The sequence below is a fragment of the Drosophila arizonae genome, chromosome 4 (genome assembly GCF_054131065.1).
Source record: "Drosophila arizonae isolate 15081-1271.41 chromosome 4, UAZ_ARI_1.0, whole genome shotgun sequence".
NCBI classification, from domain to species: domain Eukaryota; kingdom Metazoa; phylum Arthropoda; class Insecta; order Diptera; family Drosophilidae; genus Drosophila; species Drosophila arizonae.
The window spans coordinates 25447530-25466310 of NC_142924.1; the positions used below are offsets into that span (position 1 = coordinate 25447530).

The window sequence follows — 18781 nt, forward strand, 5'->3', positions numbered from 1 at the left end:
TCATTAACACTCAACGTGACGGCCACAAAATGTGCAGCTCATGTATTTTACCTTAGAAGCAATATTAAATAAGAAGAAACAGGATAAGCGTATGAAGTGTGTTAATCTCGTCCACAGAAATACGGGTAGGAGGAGTGGGACGGCCATCGAGTGAATGTCGTTACAACTAGAGGGCAACGGAGCTGTTGCCGCAGCTGTGAATTCAACAAAAATGGTGCGACCCGCCAAAGAGCCTTGACTTATCGTAGCACTGCCAGCAGAGGAGCTACTGCCATCCAAGTGCAATTAAATTAAACGAAGCGACTACTTTCTCAAAGAACTGCCTGACGCCCTACGCAACCCTCGTGGCACGTGATGAGTTGTACCCGTATTGCTTTCCCTCCGAGCAGTCAATACCTTCTACGCTACTCCGGGCTGCTTTTCCTCCTGCTCTGCGTATACCAGTGCCCCGGTTGCTATGGGGAGGTCTTTACCTTGGGTTATCTTACGGGCTCCCAACGTCGACCGGGAAACCTGGACTACCAGCGGCCAGGCATCACGATTTCGGGTGCTATATCGCTCGCGGTGGAGCAGATCAACGCCGGGAAATTGGGTGACCTGGGCCACTCGCTCGAGTTCGTTGTAGCGGAGACCTATGGGGACGAGGTCGCCAGCATACGACAAACGGCGGCATTGTGGACGCAGCAGGTGGCTGCTTATATTGGACCACAGGAGACTTGCGTTCACGAGGGGCGCATGGCAGCTGCCTTTAATCTGCCAATGATATCTTATGTAGGTGCCAATCTATAGCTCACAATGTCTCTTAACTATTAACAATTCCCACCCGAATAATGACAGTACTGCACACATAGAGATCCGTCGAACAAGCTGGATTTTCCGACGTTTGCAAGGACCCGACCTCCGGACACGCAGATCTCGAAATCCGTGGTGGCTCTGCTGTTGGCCTTCAACTGGACACAGGTGAGTTTCCTGTACCTGGACGATACCAGCAGTCAGTACCAGCCCGTGGCGGAGACCATACTCGCTACACTCAGCGGCGCAGGTGTAGTTGTGCGGGATATTCGTACGTGGAGCACGATTTACCATCACGGCTTTATGGCCAATCCGTTTGATAAGCTGGTGGAGGAAACCCATGCGAATACTCGTAGTAAGTATTGGCATACGTAGATTGTAATAGGATGTCCTGATGCACTTTGTTCGTAGTTTACCTAGTTCTTGGACACTACTATGAGCACGTGGGTCTCATGGTCAGCCTGCAGCAGAGAGGTCTACTTTCTCGTGGAGACTATTTTGTGGTTGGCATCGATATTGAGCAGTATGACCCAGTCAAGCCAGAAAAGTATCTGCGAGGCCTTCTGATGGAGAAAGTGGAGCCGTTGGCGGCGCAGGCGTTTCAGTCCTATCTCGGGATTGTTCCCACAGCGCCTGTTTCCTTCGCCACATTCGCCAATGAGGTATGTTCACCGGGCACGCCCTGGTTAATGCGGTACACCCTTTCCTAATAATACTGCCTTTTCCCTCCCCACTATCAAACATTTGTTTTTGTCGTGTTTTTTGCGTGCTCTGTGAAGGTTAACAAATACATGGAGCGACCGCCATTCAATTTCCCCAACCCATTGGGTCTCTTCGGTGGCGCGAAGCAGGTTAGTCCGAGTCCTCCTCTGTTATCTCCATGCCCGTTCACAAACTATTATTGCAATTCACCCCAAGATAAGCGCTGAGGCAGCCTATCTCTATGATGCCGTTCATCTCTACGCTAATGCATTGATGTCCGTCTTAAAGTCCGGTGGCAGACCTAGGAACGGCAGTCTTATTGTGTCGGCTATCAAAGGCTCGCGCTATCTGAGCGCCATGGGGTGAGTATCCCAGCAAGCGAGACAGAATTTCCACTGACCCTCTTTGCGCACGATGCACAGCTATCATGTGTACATAGATGAAAATGGAGACGCTGCTGGCAACTACACAGTATTAGCGAGAGGAGCATTCCGCAACAGCCGCAACCAGACGGCTCTGGGTCTCCTTCCCGTAGGCACCTTCAGCCATAAGACTAGTAACAGAACCAGTGAGGCTTTGCCGGTAAGTAATCCTACATCCTTGGTGGTATTTTTTATAAAAAGAAACATTGCCCTTTCACACTTGCCGTCCAGGAGCAGGTAAGCGCTTTTGGCATAGCAAAGACCCATTAAAACACTGGTCCTTCTCTAAGGCTAATAATACTTCATTTATAACTCTACAGGACTTGAACTTGTATCGCAGCATCGATTGGGTTGGTGGTTTGCGGCCTGCGGCTGCTCCGCGTTGTGGTTTCGGTGGCGAGAAGTGCGTCAGTAAGTTACTTACATTTCAAATCATCCTTACATTTCCTAATCCCTCGTTTCTATGAACTGAACCCATTAACAATTCGAATTCAGAATATACAATAGACTCTTTATATCTATGTTTCTCTGTCCCGTCTGTTGTCCTTCCTTCCCTGTCTGTCTTTCTTTCCATATTAGATCATTATCAAGAAAGGCCAACTAGAAGAGGATTTTTTAAATAATTGAGTTCCCAGAGAATTGCCCATTCTGCAATACATGCGTATTCGGTGCGTTAACCACGCAGTAATCAGCGTATAATGATTGAAATATCAGCTCTTCATTGGGCTCAGAATATCTCCTAGTTGCAAAATATCAACTCAAGCAAGCTTATTTATTTTCATTTCTAAATTTTAGATTATACTGGCGAAATATCGGCGGGCATCGCTGGCGGCGCTCTTCTGTTGTTGGGCGTTGTCTCGTTAGTTCTTTATCGCAACTGGAGGTACGAACAGGAGTTGGACAGCCTCCTCTGGAAAATTGACTTTCGCGAGGTTCAGGTTCACGACAATGAGCGCGAACAGCAAACCCAAAAGGCTACACGAGTAAGTTGTGATTGGCTACCTAATTAAGGTACATGACATATATTTAGAAGATTAGAGCTTTTTGAGCAGTTTAATATTATTCTTATTGCCTTATTTTAGCTAAATATGTTTGCACAAATTTATATATTGTCCGTGTATTTTCTCATTTCGATGGCACTCAGTGTTTAAGCGATATTCTGGTATTTCATGTTTGACAGAATCTCATAAATCAATTGCCACGTCGTCTTCCTCCGCAGTCAACCCATCCCCTTATCCGCACCAGCCAGGTGAGCCTGAGCTCCAACCCCGACGCCGACTTTCGCTATACGACTATCTTCACGCCCATCGGACTGTACAAGGGCCAGCTCTATTCAATCAAGAAGGTTCGCAAGAAGAGTGTGGACATCACTCGGGAAATGAAGAAGGAATTGAAGCTTGTAAGCAAATGAATCTCCAAAGCTATGGCAGTCCTAATTTCATTCACATTCGCAAATAGCTGAGGGACGCACGTCATGACAATATTTGCGCTTTTATCGGTGCCTGCACGGAACCCCCCAACATCTGCATCATCAGCGAATATTGCACTCGTGGCAGTCTTAAGGTCAGTCATCTGCTGCTGCTGAATCTATGGCGACAGCCCAGACTAACCACCCTTCATATTTATAGGATATACTGGAGAACGAGGACGTCAAATTGGACAACATGTTCATTGCCTCCATGGTGGCGGACATTATACGCGTGAGTGCTGCTGTGTAACATTATACTAATGGCATCTCCTCCCGCTGATTCTTGTGTTCGTATCTGACCCCAGCATTCTGACTTCCGCAGGGCGTCATCTACTTGCACGAGTCGCCCATTCGCTTCCACGGGTCGCTGTGCACGTCCAACTGCCTCGTAGACTCGCGATGGGTGGTCAAGTTGACGGACTTTGGCTTGTTTGCTTTCAAGCAGGGCATCGAAGACAGCTCCACGGACATGCAACATATGTCGGCTAAGTGCCTCAGTGAGTCTTTTGCCTTAATTGTTACAGTTGATATAGTTACGGATTTCTTACAGAGCTGCTCTATCGAGCGCCAGAACTTTTAAGGCAGGGGCCCTCATCGATGGTTATGGGCACACAGCGCGGAGATGCGTATTCGTTTGCTATATTGCTGTACGAGATGCATGTGCGGCGAGGCCCGTTCGGGGAGACGGGTTTGACGCCTATGCAGTGCTTGCAGAAAGTCATGCAGCCACAGGATCAACTCCATCCCTACCGCCCATCGCTGCAGCCCCTCGAAACCGCCTTCGATTGCGTCAGCGAGTGCTTACGGGAGTGCTGGGCCGAGCGGCCCGAGGATCGACCGGAGTTTAAGGCCATACGCACCAAACTAAGGCCCCTACGCAAGGGAATGAGACCGAACATCTTTGACAATATGATGGCTATGATGGAAAAGTACGCCAACAATTTGGAGGCGCTCGTGGACGATCGCACGGATCAGCTGCAAGAAGAAAAGAAAAAGACTGATGCCCTGTTACATGAGATGTTGCCACGCTGCGTGGCCGACCAGCTGAAGAAGGGCCACAAAGTGGACCCCGAGCACTATGAACAAGTAACCATCTATTTCAGCGATATTGTCGGGTTCACGGCCATGTCGGCGGAGAGCTCGCCCCTTCAGGTGGTGGACTTCCTCAATGATCTGTACACCTGCTTCGACTCCATCATTGGATATTACGATGTGTACAAAGTGAGTTTCCTTGCATAAAGGAATGTTAAATATTTAAAGGCTTCATTCTTCGAAACAGGTGGAAACCATCGGCGATGCCTATATGGTCGTATCTGGGCTGCCTTTGCGCAACGGTGATCTGCATGCCGCAGAGATCGCCACAATGTCTTTGCACCTGCTCAGCGCCGTGTCTGAATTCAAGATTCGTCATCGGCCCACCAATCGGCTACTACTTCGCATCGGCATACACTCAGGTCCCGTATGCGCAGGTGTTGTGGGCCTTAAGATGCCCCGATATTGCCTGTTTGGGGACACGGTCAACACGGCGTCGCGCATGGAGTCAAGCGGAGTGCCGCTGAAAATCCACTGCAGCTGGCAGTGCCGGCAGCTGCTGGACCGATTGGGTGGCTATCATTACCAAGAGCGCGGCATAATCTCAATGAAAGGTAAGGGCGAGCAGCGCACCTACTGGCTGATGGGTGAGGACGAAGAGGCGCGCGTGCGTCGCACCTATGAGCGATCCCAGCGGCGTGGCTCGCGAGCGCTGAACAAGTTCATCCAAGGCACCATCAAACAAGCCCAGGAGCAGGCCAATGAATGCGGCATACGGTCCTCTTTGAAGCAGAAAAGCCTTCCACGGAACTCGCTTACTCGATCCTCTAGTCTCGAGTCTCCAAAGAAGCTGCGCTTCGCAGCTGGCAATATGCTGGAGCATCATCGTTATCATAGGTTTGCTTTGATTTTAGCTTCATTATGACGGAGCGTAATTAATCAGGTTCTTCCTCTTTTCAGTGACGAAGCCCTATTGGAGGTGGACTCCTACACTGGCTTGCGGCGCTCATCCGGCGGCTCCACACACTCACGCCAGGAGGAGTCGACGCTATCCTGCCAAAGTATCGAACACCTCGAAACGCAGGAGCAGGAGCAGCAGCAGCAGCAGCAAAAGAAAAGGCCTTTCTCCTATCCGACGGTCAATACGCCTCTGCTCTTAAATCATGTCGAGGTTTAGATTAGAATGAAGCTCATTTAGCAAAATTTAAGATTATGAGAAGCATTATAGTGGTGTTCAGCTCTTGTCAGTTGCTTTAAGTGTTGTTAGAGGGTGCATAAGGCCCCTACATACGTATGTAATTGAATATATATATTCTCTATTACGAGCCAATCCCATATCTCAAGCCGAACTAGCTCGGCGTAGTTCTTTGCTATATATGTGTGTGTAATAGTATCAGCATATTGTGAGAGTGATTACAAATCTAGTCGTTGTATACAACATGAATACAATAGTTTAGACAGTAGCTTAGATTTAGATTGAAAAGAATAATTAGTAGTAGTAGTAGTAGTAATTAGTACGCTTATATAGGTGAAGATTTGGCAGCCGTTTTTTCATAATTTGTGTTTTTATTTGGAATTTCTTGTTGTCTTGAAGACACACTTTCTATTGTTATATTTATATTGCGTGTAGTTTTATAGTAGTATATGTAATTTATTCAAACTTAACGTGTTTTACATTTGAGTTTAAAACCAATTTGTGCATTTTTCTCGGAACGTCCTTAACATATAATTCTCCCCTCTCTTTTAACTCTAAAGTCTTGCGAAAGCCAGCTTGCAAAAGTTTCGAATTGCTTGTAAATAAGTATGTATTTTATATATGTACATACATATATATAAATACAATACATAAACTCTAATAGGGAATTTCAATTTCAATTTGATTGCTTTTGTTTGAACTTAATTTAGCTAGGTTTATATTTATATATATATGTAATTCTATGTATTTGTGTACCTTAAGTTTGTTTCCTTTCATTAAGTTGATAAGCCACAAGCTTTAAAGCGCACTTCAACGCGTAACATTTAATTTTGTAATTTGTTGTGTTCAATGTCACAAATGTATTGTATGCGTGTGCTCTGTTTTTGGTGGTTTTAATAAAACACAATTCAACAAGTTACTAAATAACAATATCTGCGATTCATCCTAGACATGAGTCGTATTTGTATATATATATAATCGGGCTTTTTTGGTTTTCCTATCAAAATGCTTGCAACAACAAATCTACTCAAAATATGCATTTAAAGTTTTGCAAATCTGTATATGTATATGTATATGTATATGCAATATATATAAATATGTTTATATTGTATAATAATGTATGTCTCGATTATTGTTCGACTGCCAGGAGCATTTCGACTCGGTACAAAACTAGCAAATGGACCAGTGCCCACCTCTTCGCTTGGAGCACTGTTTTCAAGTTTCTTTATAAATATAATTATACATATAACGTTAATTCGCAAATATATATTTTTACATATATTTTTTAAATGCCTCTCTTAAAAAATAGTGTCAACAATTTTACAAATATGTAAGGTTTCCTCCTGCTACAAGTTTTGATTATTTCGATTTGCACTCAATTGACGAATGCTGCTAAATATATATCAACAATTCTAAGCTTAAGCGATTTTCAAGTTTCCAATAGCTTGCTAATATTTCATGGACGATAGATGAACCCTATAAAGTACCTCACCAAAATCTGATAGAGAGAGCATGTTAGATTTTACCTTCATTCTGATTAATTAGACTAGAGCGCCATGAATGAAAGGTCAATGTAATACGAGCCTCGGCTCCCTTCAACTCACACAACATAAAACGTAAGACTAACATCTTGGATTGCTTAACATCTGGTGAGGTTCATAAGGAGCATAGTAAATATCTAATACTTTAATTGTGCAAAATTAAGGCTGCTTCCGAATTAGTCGCATTATTAAGCCTACAAAAAGGTATAGGGGCACCTACAGATGTAGATGTGTGAAAAAACGGCAAGAGATCGGCGTTCATCCCTTGTAGACCTGAGTCTAAGTGATAATCGTAGGAAGTGATCCTCAATAGGTTTCGCTGAAGTTAGCGCGCAAATAGATTACAAACGTGTGGGCAGGTTCTGCTGTATACAAATATTCGAGAGCGGAGCTTGATGAGAGTAGCCGGCTTCACCTGGACTTTTTTGCCAAGCTAGTCGATCTGTGGGGCAGAGGAGAGGGGGATTACTTGGTTATCGACATGATTTCTGTTTATCTTACCTTCTGACACCATGCCGTGGGCTGGAGGGAGGGGTATGGCATGGAGAGGGCGGTGCCGAACCGCCCGATGAACCACGGGACGATGTTATCGATAACGTTGAAGCACGCGGCGCTGAACAACCCAAGTAGATAGCCGAGCCCTTGTCAACCTCGCGAAGATCGACCCGCGATCCGTGCACAGATGACGGCACCGAGCCTACAAATAATATATATTATGTATATATTAACAACTCATCAGCCCGATGATGATTTGAACGATCTGCTTACCCGTGTAGGCATGCAGACCCGCCGGACTGCTGCGGGGACGCACGCCAAAGCCGCTGACCGTGCTGGCGCTGCGCTGCAGATGCGCGGCACTGCCATTGCTGTCCTCAGCTTCCGGCTTCTCCCTTTGACTGCCCGCGCTGCTCACGCGCCCTGCTCCACTTATGGAGTTGACTCGCCCGCCTGACTTGTAGCTCTGGCGTGACGGAGACCGCTGGAGTTGAAGCTGCTGCTGACGCTGCTCGCGGCGAGCATCCTCAATGGCTGCTGCGTACTCGGCAGCTTCGCTGGAGGTAACTGGTTGCTGGGCGATCTCGTCCTCGGGGATGCGCTCGTTGCCAACGGAGCGACGCTGCAGAGGCGAGCGCTTTGGCGACGTGGGACACGACTGGGCTACGACGACAAGGCCTCCGGCAGCGCTGCTGACGCCCAAGGAGCTTGACGATGAGTTGCTGTTGGTGTTGGCATTAGAGGACTGGGCGCGCACCCTCGATTGCGTGCTGGAGGCACTCGACGGACGACGACGGAAAAGTCCTTTGGTGGGGTCCATGTTACAAACGCCTAATAAAAACAACAAATACAAAATACAAAGTGCATAACTTGAGTTACAAAAGGTTGGTCGAATATTTATTTAGCTAGTCTAGACTTCTAATATCGAAAGATTAGCGCTTGGTCTTTGATTTTTTAGGCAACCGCTTGCCCGGAGCACGGGCTTTTGGTTTTACGGGTGCGGCAGCTTTTTGGTCAGCCTCAAACTTCTTAGCCAGCCTTTTCATGTGCGCAGTACAGGAGCCGTGACGTTCATCTTCCTCAGCCTCCTCGTCCAGGTTGTTGACAAAGCGTCCAGCATTTACGTCTGCATTGTAGTAGATGACATTGGGCATAAGCTCCTCGCCAGAGCTGGAGCTGGATTCGTCGTTCGAGTCGTCCAAGTTTTTCTCGGACTCAGTCTCGAGCTCGCTCTCGAACTCATACACGGAGGTATCAGAGCTGCGCGTCTGATTAAAGGTTCTCTTCTTCCATTTGTCAACGACGAACCTTAGAGTGTAGGCCACGTTCCGCCCAAGTGAGGCGCGAGAGCCCTCCTGACCGCCAAAAGCAAGACCCCCAATTGTGTAAATGGGATTGACCGCACCTGTGGGACACTTTTCACCGCGAGAGCAGTTGCCCTCGCATATGTCTCTGTTCTGCAGCAGCTCTTGGTAGCTGTCCAGGGCGACGCTGCACTTCACCCGATCTAGTTGCTCCAGCGCCGACGACGGAAAGCGCTCCCTCAGACGCCGACGCTCCTCCGATAGTTTGAACTGCTCGAACTCCTGCAGCTGATTTTGAAAGCCCGTATTGGGATTGGCGACTGCGCGACCAGCGCGCACCACCTTCAAAGCCTCCTTCCAGTTCAAGTGCGTGGCGGTCATAATGTAGGCGACCGCAACAGTTACGGAGCGCGACATCCCAGCCAGACAGTGGATCAGCACGTTGCCCTCCCTTAGCCGGGCTGCGTGAATGAAGTCGTTGCACACGGAAAAGTACTGCGACAAATTTTGATCTGGAGTATCAGAAGCCATCACACACAGATAGTGCTTGTCCTAAATGGAGATAAGAGGGCATTAGTTCCAGACACCTTCTAAGGGAGTGGATGGACATACCGGCAAGAGGCGCCTGGGACTGTCATGTATGGCTATTATGTGAGTAATTTTGAACTTCTCCAGCTGCTGATAGTCTTTGGAGTCGCGGTAGTTGCCCACATATAGTCCCGGCAAGACCTGGCCAAATAAAGGAAAAGCTCTTTTAATAGTCCGCAGTTAGTTAATGAAAACATTTGGTTACATTTCCCATATGCCAATCCATCTTGATAATTCTGATTCAAAATATAGTATTGTCTACAGCATTAATACTTGATACATACAGTGAGATTTGTATATTTGAAAATACGAGTCTGTTTGTTTGTTATTTGCTGTTGCTACAGGCAACTGGCCTTGATGGCTATCTCAGGGTCGACTCTCTAGGTACGCAGGAAAAGTATATATTTAGAGAAAACCCAGTTCTCTGTTTAATACAAATTGGAATTGACCTCTCATACAAATGGGACCAATGTCTACTCTGATCCATGGCCTTAAAATAACCAACCACTTATAATAATGAAGGCAAGGCCCAAGGGGGCATTTTAAATATTTAAAACCTCTTTAATTTTCCTTTACCAATGAAAAGTTATCGAAAAGTTGAATGAACGCTTTTATCAATTGATATTGATTCTTCAATAATACATATTGCTGTCACTGGCCCGACTCACTCTTGACAATATATATATATATATATATATATATATATATATATTTATATATATATATATATATATATAATGAGTTCTTACCTTGTTCATACCATTCCCCATGATTCTTCATTTAAATGTCGCGAGCACCCTCCTTCAATGGTCAAGGCCTTAAAGTAGAATAAAAATAAAGAGAAAATTGTTTATTTGACAAGTTCGTGGAGAATATGCAATATGGAATACCGAATATGCAATATGCAAATGAAAGTGAAAGTGCAGGAAGTGCGATGGCAACCACACACATAAACACACACACACACACAGCAATCCGCCGGTTGTTCATATGGTTGCGTATTGTTTGTGGCTGCCCATGGTAAAGGTATGAAGTATAAGTGACAGCTGTTGCGACTGTCATCGGTTTGCCTGCCTCCTGCTCCACAAGTCGAAAGCCAAGGCGAGGCTGGCCTAGCACAAGGAGAAGAACACAAAAGTTACCTCCACCAACAAACAGGCATTCGTGGCCTAGACAATAGAGACAGTGCATCCGTCGCGGAAGTAAACAATCCTTGACGTAGGCAACTCATTAGTGGGACAGACATACTGTCAGACAGGCAGTCAAACCGAATCGGCGGAGGATTGCAGCTGGGCCTGTTCAGCGTGCTACAATTGAGTCTGAATGCCAAGGGTCGCATAAGCAACTGACTGTTCCGTGATGTTCGCGATGTTCGTGGCCCTCCAAAGCAGACAAGGATTAGGGCCGAGCTACAACAGGTGTCTGGGTGTTTGACCGTGACTGAAAACAGAGACTAGCTCATAATCCAATCCACAAAGTCGCGACGCTGCTTGGCCTGCCAAGCCTTGACTTATGTAGCAAACAGCAGACGCTGCTTAGCCCATCCAGCCCTCCAAGCAGCCATTCCAGCATGTATGCACACTTTATGCTCAGCCCACCTGGCAGGCGCTTTTAGAATTAACCATATTTACATAAATTACTTGTGAGCGCAATGAGTGTAAGTGAAGCTTTGTTATATTTCCTACCTGGCATCCTGTCATCTTACGGACCGACTGACTGACTGACTGACTAACTGACTGACTGACAAAAAGATGGCCCAAGATAGAGCACGTGTGGCACGTTTCTTGTCGTAACAGCTGCCATTTAACAACAGCCAACAAGCCCTCTTTCCTTCAGCTACCCGTTCCCCTCCTCTTACATTACCCTGCTGAAGGCCGCACTACAAAAGCCACAATTAAGTTTAACAACTGCAGTCGGGAGTGCCCGACGAAGAAATTCTGTAGTTTACTAGCAAATTCAAATGATTCACCAACTAATACTCCCCAGAAATTACTCGGGCTAGAGATCATTTTGATCATAGCTTCATAACTAAGCATAGGTTAAATGCATACTATATAGAGGGCCTGCAAAATAATTCCAGGCCTAACTCTAGACACATAGAGGGGCGGACAAATATGCCCAGAATGTTTAAAAGGGGCTAAGCTCGTCATCCTGACAAAGGGCTCTGCCACACCTCCTTCTGTAAAATCAAGTTCCATGAAACCCCCCGTTTATTGGGTTGATGGTTTGAAAGAAAGGGTAGTCTAAGCTGTCCTTATGAGCTGTGAACTATGCTCTCCATAGTCGTGGATGAACGGAGGAATCGACTAACCTAAATCAGTATACAGTATAGCCCATTTGCCATAAGTACAGGGTATGCTAATGGTCGCAGCCAGCTCTTCTGATAGTGCCATCGCAGGCAATTGATCACACAAATGGCTGGTTACCTTCTTTGGGCCATCGCCGACATGGACTAGTGGAGTGTACCCATCAGATGAAGATAGGCATCAGCTAAAAATAGTCGACACCCAATGCTCTGTGGGTGGCTGTAGCGATACCAACGTCATTCAATTCAATTGGTACACGTTTGTGCAGGTGGGCGTTGCTCCATGTGTGTCTGTCAGCTTATGCCTCCGCTCATCCATTGACCAAACAATTTTAGGACCTTCACATTTCGTCAAATTTCACATCGCATTTGCTCAAAGAGCTTTCAATGAAACTGTGCAGAAGTTCGCTTGACTGTATTTGTCGAGCACTTGGAGGAACACATGATTGACAAAATGTAATACTAACTCAATCGCAGAGGTATTCAGGTATTTTTATCTAATATACACGTATGTAGTATTTAGTATTTCATATCTAAAATTCAGAATTTAGTTTCTAGTATCACTAACCATACATTGTACGGTTAGTGCTAGTATCTAGTGTAGTATTTAGGTATTTTTATCTTTTATAGTAATTAGTAATTGGTAGACTACTGAATAATATCGAACACTTAGCATCCAGTGATTAGTACCTAATATCTTGTATCTAGTATGTTTAGTCTCTCTCTAGTATCTAGTATGTAGTACTTAAAATTTAGTATTAAATATTTAGTAACTCGAATGTGGTGTGTAGTATCCAGCCACCAGATTCTCTGTTATGTATAATTGATCTAGTATCGAATTAGATCCGAATACTACTTTAGGAGTTGTATCCTGTAGTCAGGACACTTAACTAAAGCTCAGTCTTCTTTTATCATATATACATTACTCAGTCAATTACATTTTGCTGTATTTTCACTTAATTTCTCTCGTATACGGAGAAAATCAATAATTGCAACTAGTGAATTCATTTGGCTACCGAAAGATGGAGGCAATAATAAAAAGTGATGTCTACCTTTAGGTGCAACGGAAATACTATTCAAATTTACGGTCAGCTTCAATTAAGCAAGAACTTTTGGCAACGTACACTGCATTTATACAGGGGAAGTCAATTTGGCCCCCTTTATATGCCCTGTAAACGTGGAGAATGCTAAGGAAGTATGATTCCCTCACGAAAAGAAGACCGAGTTGAACTATATTCAGAGTTATATAGGACCAATACTATAGACATTTGTATGGATATCGATATACGAATATCTATATAAATGTGCCTCCGTGGGGGCGTGGCAATGGGATGGTAAAGTAATTAACTGCGTGATATACATTCTATATACATTCTTGTCGGTTATTTATTATATTAAAATGTAGACTTGCTTTTGTCACCATTTTGTGTTCAGACTTTTTATGAGTATCTAGGGTAGATCTCAGGGTATCTCAAAGTTCTGTTAAGTCCCTAGATCTGCAGTGTTTCCCGTTTTTCTTATGTTTGGTGCCAACTTTTTCACTTTACTGATTGGCAAAGGGTTTTGCGCGAAATGAATTTCTTTGCAGGCCACACGAAACTAGCCATGTTTTTAATATTTATCTGATAGTTACTATTTTTTATTTTCTATTTCTATAAGCTTTCTAATGGCCAGTCTGCATAAATTAGCAGGCACTGTGACCTTGTGCCCGCTCAATAATTGTGGAAAACAAGAGCCAGGCATGTCGCGTGGCGTGTCACGAGGTTACGGGTCTGGGCGCTGACATTGGCATGGATTCAACTGTCCCCGGCTGTCAGGCCCTAACGGGCAGTCAATTATGCCGCTTAGACACTTAACATTAGCAATAAAATAAATACATGCAACTGCTGTACACACACAGACACATACACAGGGTAAAGCTCTGAGAATTTATTGGACTGCCTAAAAAAGAACAAACGACTGGGCACCTACGGGATTTCGCCTCTGTGCTGTAAATACAAAACGGCTAGCCCGAGGCTCAACGAACTGTGCAAACTGTTGTATTAAACGTCCGCCTCTTGGACCTATTCGCCATAAAAAGAAACACACACACACAGACGAAAATAAAATGAATGTGATCGAATTGGATTTTTGCTGCTGGCTGGAAATTTGAGTGAAACTCAATGAAGAATTAACCAGCGAAGCAAAGACAAAGCAAGGCCTGGCTGCAGGGAAGGCAGGCAACTAGCGCCGCCATGTCTGAGGTTCAGCAAATGTCAAGAGGAGTCAACAGCCTGAAGGGGGATAAACAACAACAGAGACTGCTAACAATAGTCGGGAGTGACCGACTAAATGAGCCTCTGCACCTAGAAATTGTATTGCCGTTTCTCTTATAGTCCAGCAAAATGTAGACTCTAGACTCACAGGGATACGGAGCGAATAAAAAAGTAGCATATGCGATTTGAGAAACCAATTTGAAAGCTAGCTCTACTCCAATCTATCAATGATAAACAGTTATCTGACTATTGCAGTTAGGAGAGCAATTAATACAATAAATACATATTTATATATAAACAAAATTGGAATACATAAATCAATAATAATCACCGCTTGGATTAAGTAGTAGCTTTCACATTGCAAATTCCTGAGGAATGCTCAACTTTGATAACTATATATCGACAGGGAAAACTAGACAATATAAGATAATTAATAAATGTATTATATAAATTAAAGTCTTTTAGCGTTGCCTTATCAGCTCGACAAGTCATAACATATTCCTAGATCAGACGTAGACTCTTATGAAATTAGGTGCGACGCATTCATTAAAGTCATCATACCCCACTGGAAAGTGTAGGTACAGCAAAGGCAGGACGATGCCATGTGCTGTCATAAACTAGTTTATTAGCATACAAGTAAACAGCCATCAGACGCTAACAATCAGGACAATGGGGGAAGCTGTGGAAACTGGGAAAACTGCTGATATCATGCTCTTTTGAGGGATCCTATTCCATAGCACAGGATTTATTACAATGCCAATGGCTGCCGGTCACAGTTGTTTGCCATTTTGAGTTCCTAACCAAACAAAGCCTTGAAAGCTGATGCCAAGGAAGAGCCTGGAATGCGGTCTGCGAGCGCTAGCACATGTCCATCCTTCAGTTTACCTTGGGCTATGCACAGCTAGGGGCGAATTCCGGCAGTTAACTAGCTGCCATTTATCCCGGCTAATTGCGCTTGTTGCGTTGGCTTGAACCACGGGGGCTACGGCCCACGCGAATACACAAACAAGTGCTCGAGGTCGCCAGCTAATGCATATACCGCTTCTAAACGGAAGGAGGGCCTTAGCCCAACTCACAAATTGTGGAGGCTTGCAAAATTTCAGTTAATTTAAATAATTAATTTACAAGGTCACACATGTGTCCAGAAAATGTTTTGTAAATCGAGACCTGCATAGCAAATTTACTTCGACACATTCAAACTGCAAATGTTGCACGGGGGAAATTATACGAAACTCAATTTGTTTTTAGGCTTAATTACGTTTACGTGCATTCCGGGAAAGAGACTCACTCTGAATTAACTACCGAAACTGAAGCGCATGCAAGCCTGAAAACATATGGCTAAACGTCAACTAAAACGCTATTTAGAAAATACAGATAATTACATATACGAGTTTAAGACATAAGAGCACACCGGTCGACAAATACTTATATTCGATTATAGTTAAAGGATTTTCAGTGCTCCACTGTGTTAGGTGATAGATCAGATCCTAAAGAAAATTGATTATACATAAATTAATATAAGCTCAACAAATTCGATTGACAACATGGAGAGGAAAACTAGTAATACAGTATACGCCACGCCTCTAAAAGGCGTGGGCTCATAATTTTTGACCAGCTTTTAAAATGTGGCAGAATTAGCGTAACTGTAAATTTTTGACGCTTACGTTCAGGGTATTCTTCGATATGCCAATCCCCTAAGAGGTTTCCAGTTACTCAATTATTAAAAAAAAAAAATTTTATAAACTTTTGTGGTTTGTCACGCCCCCTGTGGGCGTCGATATATCTTGGGTGATGAACCCGAGTATATACATATCCGGTCTCTAGCAGCAATAGTGACAAAAATGTAGCAGAATTAGAAAAATCAGATCTAATTTGGATTTGGATTTGGATATATAATTTTTATAAAATTGAGAATATACGAGTATGTGTGCCAAATTTCAAATCCTTAGCTTCAGTAGCGGCGGAAAAATTTCGTTCATACGGACAGTCGGACAGGAAGACGGACATGCACAAAGCCAATATATTCATTTCAACTTTCAGGAATGAGTATAATTATGAATATTATTATTAGACTTGTCTATCTATTTATCAGAGTACATATATTTCCGTATGGCATGCCTTTCCAACATCCATTTAACATTCAGCATTTAAGAAAAAAATATTTAAAATTCTTTGAAAGTCTTTCACTGCATTTTTGATAAGCTTAAGCAATATTTCTCAAAAGATTCTAAATAATAAATTAAATTCTAACATTCTAAGAATTCTAGCATTAAATGAAAACAAATTAAACATAATCTATTATTTGGCAATTCCCTGAAGTCAAGCGAATCTTTAGTTAGTCTCGAGTAACTGTAATTCAGATTCGAAATCTATTCAAAACAGAAAATCCTATTCACGCTCATTAGGGAGCAGGTCTTGTGTGCATGGGTAAGTACAGCTATGCATGTGCGAATTAAACGTCATCTGAGCATTCCATCTACATTGTGCCTCATCAGCAAGCGGCAATTCCCATCGAAAATCATCGTCATCTAATATGAATGCCGCACTCAGCTGTGAAAGGACAAGGAGAACGCCTTAGCGTCCTATGGGGTGGCCAAGCGGCCAACTGGCCAAGTGTCCTGAAAGTGTTTCAGTTGCCGAAAAAAGAAAAGAAATGGCGCATTTTCACACCAATTTAGAGCCGCTGCAAACTACGAGCAACACACAGACTGTGTAATAGGGCAGTGACACGGGCCTAAATATTACTCATACGACTTGTGGCGCAGCTCTTTGCGATGCCGAAAAGGATAGTCTGAGCGCTAGGCTAATTTCCAAGTTGCGTGCAGACATTTTTCGTAGTACTCGTAAAAAATCAGCTAAAAACCAACGAATAAGTGCAAATTACGCCATCCTGCAAAGTAATTTTTCCAACCATTTACATTTGCATTAATTTCCCAAACGCTGGGCGAGAGCGGGAACGTGGAACAGGGAAGCGGGTGGGGGGAAGGCTAAGCGCCCGGAGAGCGGCAACAAAATTATAGATATTATAGATTGCCATGAGTAGGGTACAAGACTTACCTCACTTTGTTCCTGGGATCCACGTTGAGTCGCCGTCACTTCAATGCTTCATGGGCACACACGGACACATGTAGAGGCGAGAAGAGGCTAAGATGGACACTCCTTCACTGCTGTTATATCACACTCGGCGCACGGGGCAAAAAACGCCAGAGGACGCTAACGGCAGGGACTATGACGACTCCGAAGTTGTCTGCAGCCGTGGACACCGCACAGAGCTTTGATTTTGAATACAATTTTGTTGTTGTTGAGTAGTTTTGCTGCTGAATTGTGCAGCGCTGCCTCGAGTAGAACTAAGCAGGCAACTTTGATAACTGTTTTTAAAGTTATTTGCTTCGCTTGAAGTGTCTCGATTTCGCAGATGGAAAAATAGTGTGTATCGGAAGGAGCGAGTGGCAGCAAAAATACCAACGAGCCAGCAAAAAAGCTACAATAAAATAACAAAGTCCAACCGCAACAACGGCGCGAGAATGAACCTTAAAGAAGTAACGGGCCCCAATTAGCCGAAGCGTTAAAGCACCTCAAGCGCTGCTAGCAGACTGAGACAAAGTCTTAACCCAACCAAGAGCTGGACTCTACGCAAAATGAGTGAAACGCCGGGGCCGAGAGACATGAATGAAGCACTAGAGTCTGAGCATGCGCAGTGCGTAGCCGAATCAGAAGCGCGCGAACTGAAAGCACTCGACACAGCTCTCACTCAACTCATAATTGCTCTCTTACAAGGTTATATAATCACTAACCAAGGACTAGAACGAAAAAATGTAGCGGGAGAATGAGAGAGGGACGAACCAAAGAAAATCAAGGAGAGAGACGCAGAGTGAAAGAGAGCGGCTGAGCGAAAGAAATCGTTCGGTCAATCGAAGGTGCCGCTTAATGTGCAATCATGATGCCTAGTTATAGTTGACGACTCATCGAAGCTACCTGATTTAAGGAGTTTTGTTATTTTTTTTAAGCATTCAGTTAGCTAAAAAAGGAGCGCGAGGCTATACCCGCATACATATGTACACATTACGTACATATTTATGTGTGTATATATGAGACTGCAATTCCAATTAAATATATGTATGTATGCACATATGTATAATTGTAGACACATCTGATTGGATTTAAATTTCATACATGTGTGTATGTATGTACATGTACATATACCTACATGGTTCTGTATGTAATTAGAAGTGTGCAATATTTAAATATGAATTATTTCACTTTATATGCTCAGCTGCCACTGGTGTGGATCTCAGTGTTGTAGCTGTTGCCCACGCCTGAATTTATTTGGAAAATACATCGAACGCAAATAGCGGCAACGCGGCATGCCGAGGCACGATTTTATGTGGGCGCGCTAGTGACCAAGCGATATATACATATGTATGTATATATGTATGTATATATGTATGTGTGGTGGTATATTCGAATAGTATACACTTTTACACACATATAGATCTTATACAAACTCATGAAATATGCCTCTGCATGGAATGCGACAACCTCTGACGCATCACTGTAGCCCAGAACAAACTGTAAACAGCTGGTCAAAATACAGTTAAACAGTAACTACGGCAAGTGCCATACATGCGTAGATTACTTAATATCGATAAGCGGGCTGATCGATTGGTCGATTAATGTCTTTC

General features: G+C 44.0%; 2 protein-coding genes across 4 annotated transcripts in view; one reads left to right on the forward strand and one right to left on the reverse strand.

Moving 5' to 3' along the window:
- Positions 1-6541, forward strand: part of LOC108613831 (speract receptor) — a 21110-nt gene extending 14569 nt beyond the window's left edge. Inside the window, exons 2-16 of one of the 2 annotated variants that reach the window (XM_089468330.1) lie at positions 118-771; positions 838-1147; positions 1204-1454; positions 1572-1643; positions 1711-1856; positions 1917-2076; positions 2237-2327; positions 2712-2899; positions 3097-3315; positions 3375-3479; positions 3545-3616; positions 3707-3881; positions 3935-4605; positions 4664-5313; positions 5377-6541. In XM_089468330.1, the coding sequence (XP_089324456.1) occupies positions 355-771; positions 838-1147; positions 1204-1454; positions 1572-1643; positions 1711-1856; positions 1917-2076; positions 2237-2327; positions 2712-2899; positions 3097-3315; positions 3375-3479; positions 3545-3616; positions 3707-3881; positions 3935-4605; positions 4664-5313; positions 5377-5593 (3744 nt within the window). In that variant the 5' untranslated portion in view covers positions 118-354 and the 3' untranslated portion in view covers positions 5594-6541. The remainder of the gene's footprint in view (positions 1-117; positions 772-837; positions 1148-1203; positions 1455-1571; positions 1644-1710; positions 1857-1916; positions 2077-2236; positions 2328-2711; positions 2900-3096; positions 3316-3374; positions 3480-3544; positions 3617-3706; positions 3882-3934; positions 4606-4663; positions 5314-5376) is intronic. The other variant, XM_018007570.2, reaches the window with a different exon arrangement.
- LOC108613836 (uncharacterized) lies at positions 5961-17706 on the reverse strand. 2 transcript variants are annotated; one of them, XM_018007581.2, is made up of 7 exons: positions 17157-17706; positions 10289-10356; positions 9564-9680; positions 9053-9503; positions 7921-8478; positions 7654-7849; positions 5961-7594 (listed from the first exon to the last, which is right to left on the reverse strand). In XM_018007581.2, exons 2-7 carry the CDS (start codon positions 10307-10309, stop codon positions 7564-7566), a joined length of 1374 nt encoding a protein of 457 aa, XP_017863070.1. In that variant the 5' UTR covers positions 10310-10356; positions 17157-17706; the 3' UTR covers positions 5961-7563. The 2 variants fall into 2 exon arrangements, with proteins under 2 accessions (XP_017863070.1, XP_017863071.1); XM_018007582.2 differs by lacking the exons at positions 10289-10356; positions 17157-17706 and adding an exon at positions 9745-9969.
- Positions 17707-18781: the final 1075 nt, after the last annotated feature.